The 16337-nt window shown below is 43.5% G+C and overlaps 2 protein-coding genes across 2 annotated transcripts; both read right to left on the bottom strand.

Moving 5' to 3' along the window:
• Nucleotides 1-666: 666 nt before the first annotated feature.
• On the bottom strand, nucleotides 667-2345 carry LOC129592766 (phosphate carrier protein, mitochondrial-like). The gene is made up of 2 exons (XM_055488886.1): nucleotides 2192-2345; nucleotides 667-1945 (listed from the first exon to the last, which is right to left on the bottom strand). The coding sequence occupies exons 1-2, from the start codon at nucleotides 2241-2243 to the stop codon at nucleotides 855-857; spliced, it is 1143 nt and encodes a 380-aa protein (XP_055344861.1). The 5' UTR covers nucleotides 2244-2345; the 3' UTR covers nucleotides 667-854.
• Nucleotides 2346-3188: 843 nt separating this feature from the next.
• LOC129592768 (uncharacterized) lies at nucleotides 3189-7133 on the bottom strand. The gene is made up of 2 exons (XM_055488891.1): nucleotides 6444-7133; nucleotides 3189-4325 (listed from the first exon to the last, which is right to left on the bottom strand). Exons 1-2 carry the CDS (start codon nucleotides 6565-6567, stop codon nucleotides 3580-3582), a joined length of 870 nt encoding a protein of 289 aa, XP_055344866.1. The 5' UTR covers nucleotides 6568-7133; the 3' UTR covers nucleotides 3189-3579.
• Nucleotides 7134-16337: the final 9204 nt, after the last annotated feature.

Raw genomic sequence — 16337 nt, forward strand, 5'->3', positions numbered from 1 at the left:
TAGGGCGCGTATAAAATTAAATATAGGGACGTATAGACTTTTAGACTTTTACCGTATCGACGAAGGTTAGCAGCTCAAACAGTTTTTATAAAACATTCATACATATTTATTTGTTGTCGAGTGAGTTACAGAAGACCAACCAGTCTTTGAGCAAACTACGATTATCCTATCGTGCCTATTCTTTTGGTAATGGTATTTATTTTTTGTGAACTGGTCTAGAAAATGTTGATTGTAATCAGTTTGGTGGTTTTGTTCAGTTCAAATGCAGGTTAGCACAGGGCCCTTCTCACAATTAATTTGAGGTTGGACTGTGTCAACAGACCAATTTATTTTACTTGTAATAGTAATTATTGGTAGTATTTGTTATTTATTTTCCTTGTAATTTTGTTTGTACTTTAATAGTATGCAGTCATCTAATTTTTATTTGTTGACACTATTAATAGAAGAATTCTCCGCATAGCACGTAACTGTGACATGAGACTAGATTTTTCCGCGTTGTAGAAATAGAGATTTTTTTAAACTTACACAAAGCTCTATCATTCAAACCGCATTGGCCGGCTGTAAAACTATTGGAAAGTAATTAGTAAAATTAGGCAAGCTATACAAAGCAAGTTTTCTGACCAACCACAGGTTCTAACAGCTAAACTTCAAAATTACGCAGGCTGTTACGGTCTTTATTGACTCAAATTATTAATTTTATTTTATTTGACTGTCACTTCATAAGAGTGGCCTTGGGAAAGAGTAAACGGAGTTTCTACATAGCTTGCAGTCACCAGACTTCGCCAAACCAAAAAGGACTTAGAATCAGATTTAAATACAGTATATAAAAGGTATACGAGTATATTTGGTGTAGCTCAACGAGTAACCACAGCCACCTTGCCCTCGGCTGCCCATTTCTGTTGTAGTGATTCCGGTGCCTCGGGCGGTGGCGGTCGCGGCAGGCGGAAGTACACCTTCACCGCGTCGTAGATGAACCACTGCAGTGCCGTTAGGGTACCGATCATGACAATCCGCGGCTCCAGACCCTTCCAGACCCCGGCCCATCCCAGACTCCTTGCGATATCCGTGGCGGTGCTTCCCTTCTGTTGGTTTAGCTTAGACACCACCGTGTCGGCCGGATGCGAGACAATGGCACAGAAGATCCCCGCGATATAACCCGCCGCGAACGTCACCGTCAGCTGCTCGCTTTTAGTGCACTGTGATCTTGGCTTGGGTACGACGTACTTGTACAATAATTCCACGGTACGCTCAAAGCAGGCAAACTTCATCATGGTATACGGCAACTGCCGCATCCACAGGGGACCCAATCCTTTATAGAACCCTCGGAGTCCTTCTTCCCGAAGGATTCTGGGAGCGCCATCTCGCAGTGTCGTAGACCATCCAGGTTGTGTCTGGATGCGCACTTTAACCGCTTCCATGGGAGCTAAAGCGATATCCGCAAAGAACTCCGCCGACGCCGATGCGGCGAGGTATAACGCCGTACGATATTGGTACGTCGCTTCCTCGCCCAGCAGGTTGCTGTAGTACACCTTGAAGACTTCGTATAATCCGTATTTGCATAGTCCCTGAGCAGAGTACCCGATGAGTGTCGGCGCCCATCCCCGCGCCAAACCTCGCACACCGTCTTCTTTAACCGTCACGGAGAAGCCGGAGAAAATTCCCGAATATTTTCCCGGGTCGACTTGAATGCGGCACTTGACGACATCCAATGGAACCATGGCTCTGTGCGTTAGACCACAGGCTAACGTACCACCGAGGCCGCATAAGGCGTAGAATTCGGGTGTGGCGAATTCTACTTCGGAGTCCGCTTTTCCATGGCTTGGCGTCGTACTAAAAATTCTGGCTTGATGATCTTCACAACGAGCGAATTTATTGCAGATCAAGAAATTTCCGTTCCCAGCGTGATGTCCAGCAGCACGGCGCTGCGTTAGTAAATCCATCATTCCTGATTTATTACACAGAGGTTTTACTTGCTGTAGTCCTTCTATAATCGCGTTTAGACTGTGCAAATAATACTACGTTTGCAGATTGCAGATAAAGTAACTGTAGTCGGCGTGCTAATGGGCAGTGATGCAATTACTCATTTTCCCTACCGACATCATAATTGCTGTATATCTCATTTGGCAAATCTGTTGTCCATATAGAAAGAGAGCAGATATGAAAACGATTAGCAATATTAGTCACGACTCACGCGTAAGCTCGCAAAAACAGTCCATGTTCATCTCGATGAATACGACCGACATACGTATACATAAAACTAAGTAATCTCGCAAAACATTAAGCTTCTGGCTCGTGCTATAGGAAAAGGGTACTAAAGAATATTAACTCCTTGTTGTTAAAACATATATTTACGTTGCACCAAGTGAAATGACGCTTGCACTTAAAGCAAAACAATCACTGGTGTACACTGTACAGTCACTTCTCACAGGACGTTAGTTACAGCTATACACTGTATTTGTTGCTGCAAATACCCTATTAGGAGCAAGCACGCAGTAATCAATAAGTTTGCATCAGCCGCGCTGATGTCAGCGCACTCTAGCGGGAAGAAATTGCTTTATGTCGTGATTGTGTGCAATAGCGCACACTTGGATCTGCGCCTTCTACTGCTTAGGACAAAATGGTCGCATACCCAACATCTCCACATTCAGTACGAATGCAGCGCAGTGCACTGTACGACTGAGTTCAAAATATCCGTTTCGTACAAGTGCACTGCACCGCTTGCGTACAGAATGCTGGGTATGGGGCTATGCGACCATTTAGTCCTACATTGTATGTTACATGTTACACCATGGTAGTACTAAATAAATCTCTTTAGTACCGCCATGGTTACACGTATCCATACCTGTAGGCCCTGCACGCGTATGCTCCAGGTTTTTTTCGCTGCGGAAAATTTGTGCAACATTAATCAACGCTTTTAGTTTATGACTTCATGCACAAAGGAGTAGATAAAATTGAGCTGTCCCCGCATCTGTACCGAAAAAATATTCAGAAAGATTCTGTACTGTATCAGAGAAAGTACAGGACACATCGGAAGAAAACTACGGCAGCTTGACGTCTCGAAAAATATCCGTCTTCGCCGAATACTCCGCCGCCGTAATCCGCCTTTGGTTATCATCGAAAGTGTTTCCACTATATTTGTGACCTTTAGTTAGTTTGCTAAGCAGCTAACAGCTGAACGTATTATAAGTTTTATTGCAATCGTTTTTGTCTCCGTTATGACAATAATTTCCAATCTGCATACAGAGGTAAAGCAGAAGGGCAGCAAAGGGCAGAAGCAAAGCGGAAAAGCACAAACGGGAAGACCAAAATAATCGTGATTGAGACCTACGCGGCTTTTGCTAAACACAACTGCATAACATAAAACAACATATAACATAATGTTATAACAATATCAAGAAAATTATCAAAACTTAACCTTTCTTTGTTTAATTTTGTGCACCAGTATCTTCATAACGTGGCATTTGAACATGTACAGTCTGTGGAACAAGTAAACTGCCCGCTAGTTGATCATAGTTATCGTACAATTACAATACAGCCACTGAAAGCGTTTGGAATCAAGTAAGGTGCCACCAGCTTACGCTAAAAATTAATCAAGTAGTACAAGATGAACATCATGTACAGGGCAAGTGCTCCCTTGTAAGCATGAATCACAACGATCGGCGGCCCGGTTTCGGCTGAACATTCGGCGCACTTTTCAACAGCAGAACCTAGTTCCGTTGAAGGACGGTTATCCAGCGTTTTACCCTTCTCCTCATCCGAATCGGCCGCAATTTTGTTGGATTCTTCCCTAAAGGAAGCCCAACGAGTCCAGAGCACACCGCCAACAATGGATTGGAACAGGAAAAGCAAACCAATCAATCCAAAGAAAACCAGAATAACAGGGCGCATAGACGCTCCCCACGATTGCTCCGCTTTTGCCACGGTGTCCCGAAATGCGTTGAATGTCCCTTCGAAACCATTCCACGCGGCTTCGATTTGGTTATATTCTTCCGAAGTCAGATGAGCCCGTGTTTCGTTCCCCAAGAGGTCATTCCGGGTTTTCGTCATGATGGCAGTCATTTGCAGGGTGGACTCGAAAAGGGAGCGCTGATTTCCGAGTGGGACCATGATCGTGATGGTCCGCAGCACCAGCAGCAGACCAATGCTGGAAAGCAGTGCCAATAGGCAACGTATCACTAGCAAGTCTGTACCATCCATGTGATTGTAGCATTTCCGGCTGCGAAAAGGTAATTTCAACTGGAAATGAACAGCGAGGACGAGCAGAGCGACAGACAGGGACGCAGAGATGGGTGTTCCGGCGAATGCCAGGGCGGACGGGCCATGAACTGCAATGTGCCATAGATATATTACGCGGATGACCTTTTTAACCAAGGAATATTACCAATTATCTATACTGTATTATCCAAATATCTGACACTCAAGATCCAGCTCTGATCAAAATTTACAAGGCTGCAAACGTCTTATATTTGTCAATGGCACACTGTATGTGTGGCCCATTTTAGCCAGCGCACATTTTCCGGGCGTAAAATTCAGAAAAACCTTATATTTTTCAGAAAGATAGTGCACACACAGGAAATGATTAAAGAATTAATGTCAATGCAAACCAAAATTTACCGAATTTTTCTGGTGAATGCAATGGGATCACTATACTTGAAATCATTTTTAAAGGTTCCTTATATGAGCACTATCTTTCTGTAAAATATGATATTATTTTTCTGACGTTACACCGAGAAAATGTAACCTGGTTAGTCAAAATACGACAATAATAATGATTCCGCGTTCTTGTCAAACGCACCTTGCCGTTTTTTCTGTCGTGCAACGATTTAGTTGAAAAAGGAAAAGATATATGCTTGTTTGGTAGTTTGGTTTTGAATCAATGGGAAATACATATAATGTTTACTGTATCTTTGGAAAATATCATTGTCGTAATGAGTAGATAATAATAATTATTTTACATTGGTTAATGTAATGGAAACATAATATATTACAAGTATCGGTCGCGCTAGCGCGCGCGCGACCAGTGGTGTTCGAGGTGTGGAATAATTAAAAAAATACAAAATATACTTCGTACAGCAATAAAAATGATTTTGAGAAATATTTCAAATATGAAACCCCAGCTAGTCCAGCTGCGAAAATATTTTAACATGTAGAAATGCGGACAGTTTTCGAGCTCTCCGGTTAAAGTCGACCAGTGTTATAAAAACTGCGAAAACCTCCGCAATTTTTCTTTTTGTTTGCATTTTTCACGGTTCTTTTTCACGTTTTTAATGTAACTTTATATTGCCGATCTAAAGAAATAAAAACTTGATTTTTTTTGTACGACTGATAATATTTAAACGGTGATTGAATGAATGAAGTGGGATTATTTACACGATGCCCACGAAAACCATTCAGCCGATATTTTAGCGCAGATTAATGGAAACTTGTGAGAAACAATTAACGGTTGCCCAAGGTGACCTGGGAGGCTGCATCTTTAGCTACTAATTATAAGATTTTCAGCCATTCAGTCAAGCTCTTGAGTATTTATAAAAATAAAATAAATACATATTTATAAGATTTTGAGGTTAGTGAATACCCAAGCTACCGCCAATATTACAGAGCCGCTCTGTGAGTGGATACGGTAAACGGGCCGCGGGCTGGTTTTTAGATATTTAGAAATTACATATAAATTAGACAAATTTAGACCGTGAGATATTGAGGTACTCAGTTTTCTAGATATTTTTAAATTTCGAAACTTTGGAGGCTCAAAAGATCAGGGGTAACGGCCCCGCTGCGCGGGGCCGAGTCGAGATATTTAGAAATTCTTAAAATGTAAAAGCTTTTGAGCCGATTTTCGAAAAATTTATAGTTATTTTGAGGCATTCAAACAAATTTAAAAACATCTTAAAGGTTTCAAGAATGAAAAAAAGATAATAAGTTTGATGGGATTGACAATTTTAAATAACTATAGCTTAGGTTGCTTAGTTGCGAAACTTGTATTTGCTCATTCGAGACGTTTCTAGAATTTACTGGAAATTTCTATGAACTTTAAAAGCTAAGTACCGAAAGTTTGAAAGGGTTTTTGAAAACGTTCCGGAAACCAAATTTTTTTTCGAAGCTGCAGGTACGAAGCTTTAGAAGACGCTGGATTTTATAAAATAATCAAAAGCTTCACATATGGAATCTCGAATTAGGAGATAATTTCCAAAACTAACAACCTTTAAGTACTAACAATTTTTAAGTACTACAGCTCCTAAAAATTTTTTTAGACCTTCTCCAAAACTTGTGATTTTTTTAAAGATAAAGGTAGGAACGTTTGCGCGATGCTCTATTTTATAAAATTATCAACTTATTGAAAAAATCGATCTTGATTTAGGAGATAATTTCCAAAAAATAAGGACGTAAGGATATAAGAATCTATTGGTATGACTATTACAGACATAACACATGAAGAGTTTACTTACGTTGACAAATCAATGTGATGACAGCATTGACAGCAGTAGCGGCCACGCCGATCCCTCCAATAATCAGGAATAATTTGGCTATCGGAAATTTATCGAAGGAACGCGGCGCTTTCGAGGCAGTCATCCTGGTAGAGACTTTCAATGTTACAATATAAGTCAATGCTCAAAGAAAAAAATGGCAAATCTACGATATTACAGCAGCTGTGCAAGTGCAAGCGTGCGTTTTATGATCAGCCACAGAGTGCTGCTGTTCGGGGTCCGCCGTGCTTATATGAGATGACATTGAGCGGCACTCAACATTGTGTAGATAAACCGATTGGTACCACCACCACGAGTTCGTTTTTCGGTCTACACTCTACAATATCTGCGCTTTTAAAAGCGCAACGCCCGAACGCTAGCTCCGCTGCGGCTATGAGTCGTCGGAAATTAGAGTAGAGATACGATGTTCTGCTGGTATCACTGACATCAGTGTGGTCCTAAATTTAGTCCTGGATGCGAGTTAAAGAGAGACACCAGCACTTGCTTGGTTTCAAGAGAGAAAATTTATTTGTGCGTGATGTCATGCGACCAACAGTTTGTTTGCAGACGCGGTGCGATTATAAGTTATAACTTGGTTATTCACGAGCGCATTAATTTTACGAAAGATGTAAAGGCTACAACCGTTACAGTAGTGAACTGTTATGACATCGTCAGCAAAGATTCGACGCAATCTTTTCGTGGTTTTGTACCGAGTTAGGTCTGGCATCGCATACTAACAAATACTTCACTGTTAAGACATTACTAAATAATTACTAAATATACATTTCGCCAGCGCAAGATTTACACTAATTAAAATGATTAAATTTTAAACATTATAAAAACATCCAAAACCGTTAGTCGTGCTCTTAGGACGTGTGTTAAGTATACCCAAAACAGCTTCGAGTGTTTCAACTGCCAAAAAATAAAGGGCCCGAGTGTTTCAACTGCCAGAAAATAAAACAGATAGACCGTAATGCTATAGTACTGTACTAGTAGTACTGAGTGTATATGACTTTATACACAAAGCGGAAGATAAAAACTGAACTGACCCGCACCCGTACAGAAAAAGTGATCGGAAAAATTATGCGCGTCAGTTCACTTCGGCCGCGTTACATTTCGGCCGCACATGATCACTTCGGCCAACATTCATTTCGGCCGAGGCTCACTTCGGCCGGCACTCACTTCGGCCGCCGCTCATTTCGGCTTTGGTACATTTCGGCCGTTTTCTTAGGTTTCTTAGGTTTCTTAGGTTCATAGGTTTCTTAGGTTTTCTTAGGTTTCTTAGGTTTCTTAGGTTTTCTTAGGTATTCTTAGGTTTGTTAGGTTCTTAGGTTTCTTAGGTTTTCTTAGGTTTCTTAGGTTTCTTAGGTTTCTTAGGTTTCTTAGGTTTCTTAGGTTTCTTAGGTTTCTTAGGTATTCTTAGGTATTCTTAGGTATTCTTAGGTTTCTTAGGTATTCTTAGGTTTGTTAGGTTTGTCAGGTTTGTTATTTTTTTAGGTATTTTAGGTTTTCTTAGATATTTTTAGATATTCTTAGGTTTCTTAGGTATTCTCAGATTTCTAGGTTTCTTAGGTTTCTTAGGCTTCTTCTGAGTTATTTTTTATTCTGTATCTAGGTTTCGTAGGTCATTCCTATTTTTTCTTAGGTTTCTTGGATTTGTTTGTGTGGGTTTTCTTGGGTTTCTTAGCCTTCGCCCTCGTGACGGTTGCCTTCAGGCATTCGTCCATGTTTTCTCCGTCTTCTTAAGGGGATCCCTATGAGATGAAAGTGGGTCTGGGAAAACATGAATAGGTTAAAAACAACTGAAAGATCATTGTTGCCATTGTTCTGACTGCATGCGCAAAGGGTTTGGCTACACAATGGTATGCTGCGATCTTGTCTGCGCTCTCTCTAGACAGAGCTATTCAAGAAACAAAGGAAAAACTTTGAATTCAACAGTCGAATGAGAAAGTTTTCCCAGATTAGATGTGATACACATCACTGGATGTGTTTTAGCCTAGAAAGCTTATATTCTTCAACATGCTAATAAAAAATGTGCTAGTTTACAAAAAAATCGAGAAAAACACTTGTTGAAAAGTGTTTTTTTAAAGTTTATTCAAACATGCTTTATTGGACTATGACAGTGTCTCGGTATATAAGCTTTCTAGAAAATAGCACACCGTCTGATACCGACTTTGAAAATATAGCAGGTTTCACAATGGAGTTATCGATTTTTAAAGCCATTTAACAAGTTTATGGAAAACAGCAGCTGAATGAAAGGCTTGCTGACTGGCCGGCAGCAATGTGTGCCAGAGCCGGCTACCCATGCCCGCGTTTTGCAAGATAGAGATCAGACAGAGCATAGCTTGAGAGGGAAGAATGAGCTTAGCTCCGGCCACAGGACAGCTTTGAGCTGTCCAGGTCTATGTGCCATGCGGCTGGCCATGGCTAGCCGATAACATCACTGCATTTACTTCGCCTCTGCTGACCCGCTCTAGTTTTTTTATTAATAACTTATGATCGCAGTACAATATAACCCATCGAGACATACTATTTGAAAGCCCGAAAAATTTCCTACAACCTGATGTTAATATTGATAACACATTTATATGAAATTCATCTCATAGCGATCCCCTTAAGGTAATGCGGATCATTTGTCGTTTTAATATTTTTTGGAAGGTTTCGCCTTGTGTCTGCAATATTGGGTTGTGTATTAATGCTGGCGATAAAGATTTCTCAATTTTGTTTAATTTTTAAAAGTTGCACGATGGGATGGCAAATTTTTAATGCAAGGCCATTTTTTAACCCTTTTTAGGATTTAAGTTTCCGACAAATTTTATATCGAAAGTAACGTTTTCTCTTAAATCTATCCAAAATTGGCTACGGCCGAAATGTATTGTGGCCGAAGTGATCGGCGGCCGAACTGAGTGACGGCCGAAGTGATTGGCGGCCGAAGTGAATGGCGGCCGAAAAACTTTGGCCGAAATGAACGCGGCCGAAATGAAAACGGCCGAAGTGATCGGTAGCCAAAATTATGTACTGTTGGGCCAGTCGCCATGGCAACCTACGAGTAGGCAGCCAGCGACAGTCCCGCTTCCGGTGTGCTGACTTACACCGAGTCGCACTCGCCGTCGAACGCCAGATCGACCTCGACTCAGGCAGCTTTCCGCCCAGCCTTACGTCTCGGTCAATCATCGGCCTCGACGTAGGCGGAGCCACGCCCCGGCTTTACATCTCGGCCAATCAGCGTTCGTTCGCTCGTGTTGGATCTGCCCAGTGCCGCATTAGGCATTTTCCCATGTTACGGCTCGATATGCCGTTCATTCTTATTCACTAGCTGATCATTCACTGTACTTTCACGACACCGCTCACATCGAGCCTTTGTGTTTTGGTTCTCTGTACTTTATTGCTATCCACAATAAAGCCTTTCCTCACTATCGTGAGCCTTTGTTCGCCTGCTGTCACAGTATTCAGAAAAAATATCGGACACATGAGAAAAAATTACGGCAGATTGCCGTCTAGAAAAATTTAATACCATCCGCCTCGCCGTATAAAACATTATCCGCCTCTGGTTAACCCGTTGACGGGCATTGGCGTCAGGCGACGACAAGGTGTTTGGGATTTTTTTCCCAGTGATCCGAAACAGTTAATCGGTATCCCATAGCACAAAAAGCAAAAAGGGACTTCGAAGCAGCAGTAAAAACCTAATTGAAGCCTTTGACTCAAGTTAATTACGAACGACAGGTCCGCAAAAATCGTTAATTTTGGACTTTTCTAGCTGTCGTAGGTCTTGCTAATTAATTAATTAGCGAATGAATAATTAAACCGGAGATAAATCCACAAGGTACACCTGAGAACGCTCTATCTGAAAACGGTTAACACGGACACTGTAGGTTGAACCACAGTCCGTGAAAAACGTGTGTCGTCGGCTGACACCATTGCCCATGAAGGGTCTTGAATCCACGGGCGGGTGCAATTTCGACATCAGCTTTTATAACGTATCCGGAAAGTTGCTGTCGGTTTGTGAGCAAACATGCGCCACACCGTTCCGGTTATCGGCAGCTGGCAAAAAGCGCTTCTGCGGATCAACTCCCCGGGCGGTCGTCAAAATAGTAAAATTGTCTCGAAGGTTGTCAGCCTTCAGAGTTCAGACAGCAACACGTTCGAGGAAACAGTGTGTATGACAATGTAAAATGGAAGCGCAACACTACGCTCTGACGCGTTTCCACCTACGTTTGCGATGCGTCTCTTGGATAAACCAAGCAAGTGGGGCTGGGTAGCTTTAAAAAAACATGGGAACTTTGACTTGACTCGGGCGATTGCAAACTAGAATGTTGCACACTGTACTGTGCACATTGGCGATGTGCACATTACTTCCGGGTTACTTTCCTACCGCTAGTGCATTTCAAAAGGTGATAGTGACCACTAATATCTGAATCAGCAACTATCACCAGTGCAGCTGGACTACCCCCGCCGCTTTTCCGATAATCGATAATGGCATTTGTAGCCACTGGTCAAATCCAGGAAACATAGAACCCCAGGCAATACAAGCAAACATAAAGGCGGGTTGGCGTGCCCGAAATGACGCAAGTGTTATGTTAAACTTTGTAAAGAGCGCTTCGTCCAGCACCATATGACTGTAATAATCTATATTTTATCAGTACAGTAGTAATGGTCAAAATGCATGAAAATGACTTTTGGTCATTTTTAATTTATTGTTGACCAGTGGTTAACTTGTTGACCAGTGGTCAACTTGTTGACCACTTCTATACTTCTGTTTTAAAGTACTTTTTTTGGGCTATTTAATGAAGTTGTTGCTTTTGTGTAATTATTTTTCGACTAGTTATTACAGAATTAAACGTTTATATGCTGTAGACTGTCCATGGGCATTGGCGTCAGGCGACAACATGGTCACCACGGCTGACCTATGGTCAGCACCATCTCATAAAAAATTCCCTTTCTTAATTGAATTTTTTCATCGGGAAATCCCGATTTTCATAAGGAAACTCGCACTCCTTCGGGTACCTCCCGCTGGAGGGTTAACAGCGAAAGTGTTTTTCACTAGATTTGTGACCCTTTTAGTTAGTTCGTTACACAGTTAACAGCTGAACTTGTTATGTCATGGACACTTCCATAATAAACGCCAATACTTTCAGGTTGATCCGCTGTAAACCTACTCCATAGCGTGGCTGCTGTCACGTTATGGGCGGTTATTTATGTAGGTTTGCGCTTTATAGAGCATAGGTTCCGTCGTTTCGGTAATGGTTTAGCCTGCTCCACCGATTTTCTAACACAAAACGTTTGTAGCCTGAATCATAGCCCCAATCGTTTCCGTGAACGCTCCGCATTGTAAATAATAATTTACGTGGTTCAGCGATCGCTCGTGCAGACTACAGAAAGCGGCAGATTACTCTGCAGGGACATCACAAACAGTATATCTGCCGCTATTTCAACCATGCATTAACTTCAATTGGGTGCTGGAATATGAACGAGCAAATTACACATATAATCTCGCTTCTAAAAGGCGCGTGAATGTTTCGAATGAATAGAACCGCCGGGGCGAAAACTTTTCGGATTACAAAATGATATCTTAATGGGTAGCCGTTACATTTCAACGGAGCCGGCGCTGCGGAATATGGCGGAAATTGTTGACGCTCGCAGTCCTTTCTAACGACCAGAATCGTTATGTGGCTAATCGTTAACTGCTGCTGTCATCGCCGGCGCTATGTTGCTTAGATAAGACACCAGCGTAATTTAGCTTTGAATTTTTGAAACAATTATCGAGTTCGAGATTGGGACGATTCACATTTCGCTCGGAGAGCGCCTTAGCGACATGGATCCCGCGCCGACACCGCGATTTAAATAGTTTTATTATCAATACAAATGCAAGTCAACACAAGAAAAACGGTGCACCCTGTTCCTGAAGCATAGAATCAGTGATGCTTTAATGCGGGGTGATGCAGCCTGGGTTATGAAACATTCTGTATCGATAAGAGCTGTTTACCACCTGTAGTTCTTTTACTAAAGTTGGCGCCCATGATCCGCTATTGCGTCGACCGCCGCTAAATCGAGCGGACACGTTGTTGACCTGTCTCGAAGTCAAAATACGTTTTGCTTATCCGTCTAGTGTTTTAAGAAAACCTTTTTCTTGGGTTTCTAAATAATGCCCCTTATAGGGGAAAATGAATAGAGGGGAAGGAGAGATAAAAGACAATTTAATTTTATCATAAAAAGCAGGAACAGAAAATGTTAAGAAAAATCTTGACGGTTAGTGTGATCTCTCATATTAACTCCCATTCTCAGCTTCTAAGCAGTCGCACTGTCGACGTCGTTCGGTCGAGCCGTAACGGTCGGAGCAGTGGTACCCGAGTCACAAGTGGTGTGTCGTTGGCGCCAAGCCGAAGCTATTGCCGTCGCTACACCATGTCGCAAGCCATGACCGAGCCTATTGTCTTCGCCAGTCAATTGTCCGTCTCACTGACCCGGATGCATTTTTTGAGACTGACCGAGTAATTTAGTGAATACGCTGTGTTCTAAAAAGACGCTGACGCTCTTTGTTAAGATCGTTTTCCCCGCAGTCATTCAGTTGTACATTCCGGGTACGAGACCAAGGAAAACAATAACTATAGTGCATGTACAGGATTTATGACCGGATTATGTCTGGGTTACACCGAATTCAACAATAGCGTGACCCCGATAATTTCTTGGAAATGTGTCGCAATCGCAATTACGCGACCTGTCAACAGCAAATTCCCGTTATTTTCGGTAAAAGATTCAGCTATATAAACCTGCTGCTCCTAGACAATAGTTTAATGTACCAATTTTGCCACATCAGCTTAGCAAATGCTTTTGGGCTAGCGAATTCCTTTTCGTAATCATTTCGTAAAGTAGTGCTACTTGCATGTTGAAGCAAACTGTATTTTTCCATTAAAGGTCACAAAACGGTTTCACTGTTACAGCGCTCCATTATGCAAATGAATCAAACCATGTTGCACCACTCCGGCGCAAACGTGACAAATGCAATAACTCCGAACACACGGTGGAACGGCTTCGTGTATACCCAACAGCATCCTCAATTCCACTGCTCTTCCTGCGCGCCTTACCAAATTCCTCAGCAGCCCTTACCGCCACAGGCGAATATAAACCATCCTTTGCATGTGCAACATACCGGTGGACAAATCGGTTTTTCCGTGAATCCTTCTGCGAACCCGGCATTCAACCACAGTACAGCGTTGAACACCGGTCCGACTGTGCTGCCGCATAATTCTGCGCATATAGCACAACTTTCCGCAATCCGCCAACCGCAGCCCGTGGCATCGCACATTCAGACCGCCAGTGCCATTGCCAAATCCATCGTGACCGCTGGAATGCCAACCGTGTCCGACGCGCTCTCTGACTGGCCACGCTATTGTGGCTACGATTTGTACTGCGAATTCTGCCTGGAGACTTTGGAAACACGGTGTGCCGCCAGGATCTCCGAAGCGGATGTCCAGAAGCATCTCAAGCAGAACCGGTACTGCTACGGCAAGAATCTGCAGTTTCTGCGCGCCAGGTTTGATAAGGGAGAGGTGGATGCCGGCGACCCGATGGGGAATGGCCAGGTGAAGCGTCAATTAGTCTGTTTGCTGTGTAGAGCAGCAAAGCAGACCAGCCGGTACAGACTGGCCAGGTCACTGGATCTTATAGGTCAGTTTGCAAAGCCTTTCACATAATAGGATATTGCAATTTCAACCTGGCATTTTGAATTGCAGCGCAACACATGCAGCGCTACCATGCCGGACCCAGATCACCGGACCAACCGCCTGTCACTACTCCGTAATACGTACGGCTGCGTGGCCGTTCACGAAGAAGGCCAATCCGGTTTGCATGCTTATTGATGCGACTACAACAACTGTCTCTCACGCCCATCATCTGGTGGCCTCAACTTGGACGCTTTGCTGGGACTGACTGACTTTATTGTTGCTAACTTTATTTTTTCTAGACGCTGATAGTTTGACAAGCTGTTTGTATCGTTTAATTCACCCTAGACCGAGCCAGTGCTAGACCATTTGGGAAAAAGAATTGTTCTCTGAGCCGTAGCCAGTTTCTATTGAAGTACATTGCGCTTGAATTTTCTTTTGTAGAAAGAATTGTTCCCCAACCCAGATTTCTTTGAAACACTTTTAAATAAAACGTTTTTATTGCTCTCTGACCCGGATAACTGGATAAGCATTATTTTTCCTTGGTAAACACTTTCTCCGAAATTTTCTGTATAGTTGATGTGGTTACAACAATAAAAAAGGGTCATGTTGAAATTCGAAAGCGCGCTATACGCGTGCGCTGTAGATACGAATGCTAACCCATTACTCAGTCTCCTTCGAGGAAAGCATTTGTTCCGAAAATTGCAGTGCAGTATTTAAATTCCTGCATTTGTGAATCGGGTCAGTAGAGATGGGCGTGCTACGCTTTGGGTGCACCAGAACAAAGAAGCGCAGCACCTTAACCTGCAACGTACAATAGATTTATTACATGGATGAGCTTTTAAAAAACATTGCACCTCTGTGTAAGAGGAGAATCCTCTTTACACACAGCAGCCGCCCATCCGCCGCCTACCTGGTTGGCTCAAGCTCAAGCACAAATATCTTGATCTTCGCCAACAGCGGCGATGGCACAGTGGCTGTGCTACGTGGATCTCACTCGGTAGCCAGCGGTTCGATTCCGCTCCATCGCCATTTTTCGGAATTTCCTCAACAGACAGGATCTTCATCTGACCGCCCTCCCTCGCTGAGATCATCACGGACAGCCGACTTATGGCTGCCTCTGTTATATGGTAGCAGATCAAAGCAGCGTTGGCTCGGACGGTACCAGACTGCCTACTGCAGAAGCGCAGTATGGCCCCGCCTTCCCACCGCGTGGAGTGCGGATCCTCCGAATCCTGGGATGTTTCGCTCCGAGGACGTAGCGAAGCCTGCAACAGGGGTGTAAGAGGAGAATCCTCTTTACACACAGCAGCCGCCCATCCGCCGCCTACCTGGTTGGCTCAAGCTCAAGCACAAATATCTTGATCTTCGCCAACAGCGGACTTATAACAGAGGCAGCCATAAGTCGGCTGTCCGTGATGATCTCAGCGAGGGAAGGCGGTCAGATGAAGATCCTGTCTGTTGAGGAAATTCCGAAAAATGGCGATGGAGCGGAATCGAACCGCTGGCTACCAGTGAGATCCACGTAGCACAGCCACTGTGCCATCGCCGCTGTTGGCGAAGATCAAGATATTTGTGCTTAGCTTGACAACCAGGTAGGCGGCGGATGGCGGTTGCTGTGTAAAGAGATTCTCCTCTTACACCCCTGTTGCAGGCTTCGCTACGTCCTCGGGCGAAACATCCCAGGATTCGGAGGATCCGCACTCCACGCGGTGGGGCGGGGCCATACTGCGCTTCTGCAGTAGGCAGTCTGGTACCGTCCGAGCCAACGCTGCTTGATCTGCTACCATATAACAGAGGCAGCCATAAGTCGGCTGTCCGTGGTGATCTCAGCGAGGGAGGGCGGTCAGATGAAGATCCTGTCTGTTGAGGAAATTCCGGAAAATAGCGATGGAGCGGAATCGAACCGCTGGCTACCGAGTGAGATCCACGTAGCACAGCCGCTGTGCCATCGCCGCTGTTGGCGAAGATCAAGATATTTGTGCTTGAGCTTGAACCAACCAGGTAGGCGGCGGATGGGCGGCTGCTGTGTGGAAAGAGGATTCTCCTCTTACATCTGCTTGGTAATGGATACTCGCAAGTCGCAATAACCTGTCTTGGCAGTCGAATAGAATTGTCCATACCAACACATTTTAAATATGAAGAACGGATTTCCTATCTCGTTAACAGAAGATGCAAATGCCATAGAATACGCAAATTGGGACAACGCTTTTTATAA

This window comes from Paramacrobiotus metropolitanus, unplaced genomic scaffold (assembly GCF_019649055.1).
Source record: "Paramacrobiotus metropolitanus isolate TYO unplaced genomic scaffold, Prichtersi_v1.0 Parri_scaffold0000055, whole genome shotgun sequence".
NCBI lineage: Eukaryota > Metazoa > Tardigrada > Eutardigrada > Parachela > Macrobiotidae > Paramacrobiotus > Paramacrobiotus metropolitanus.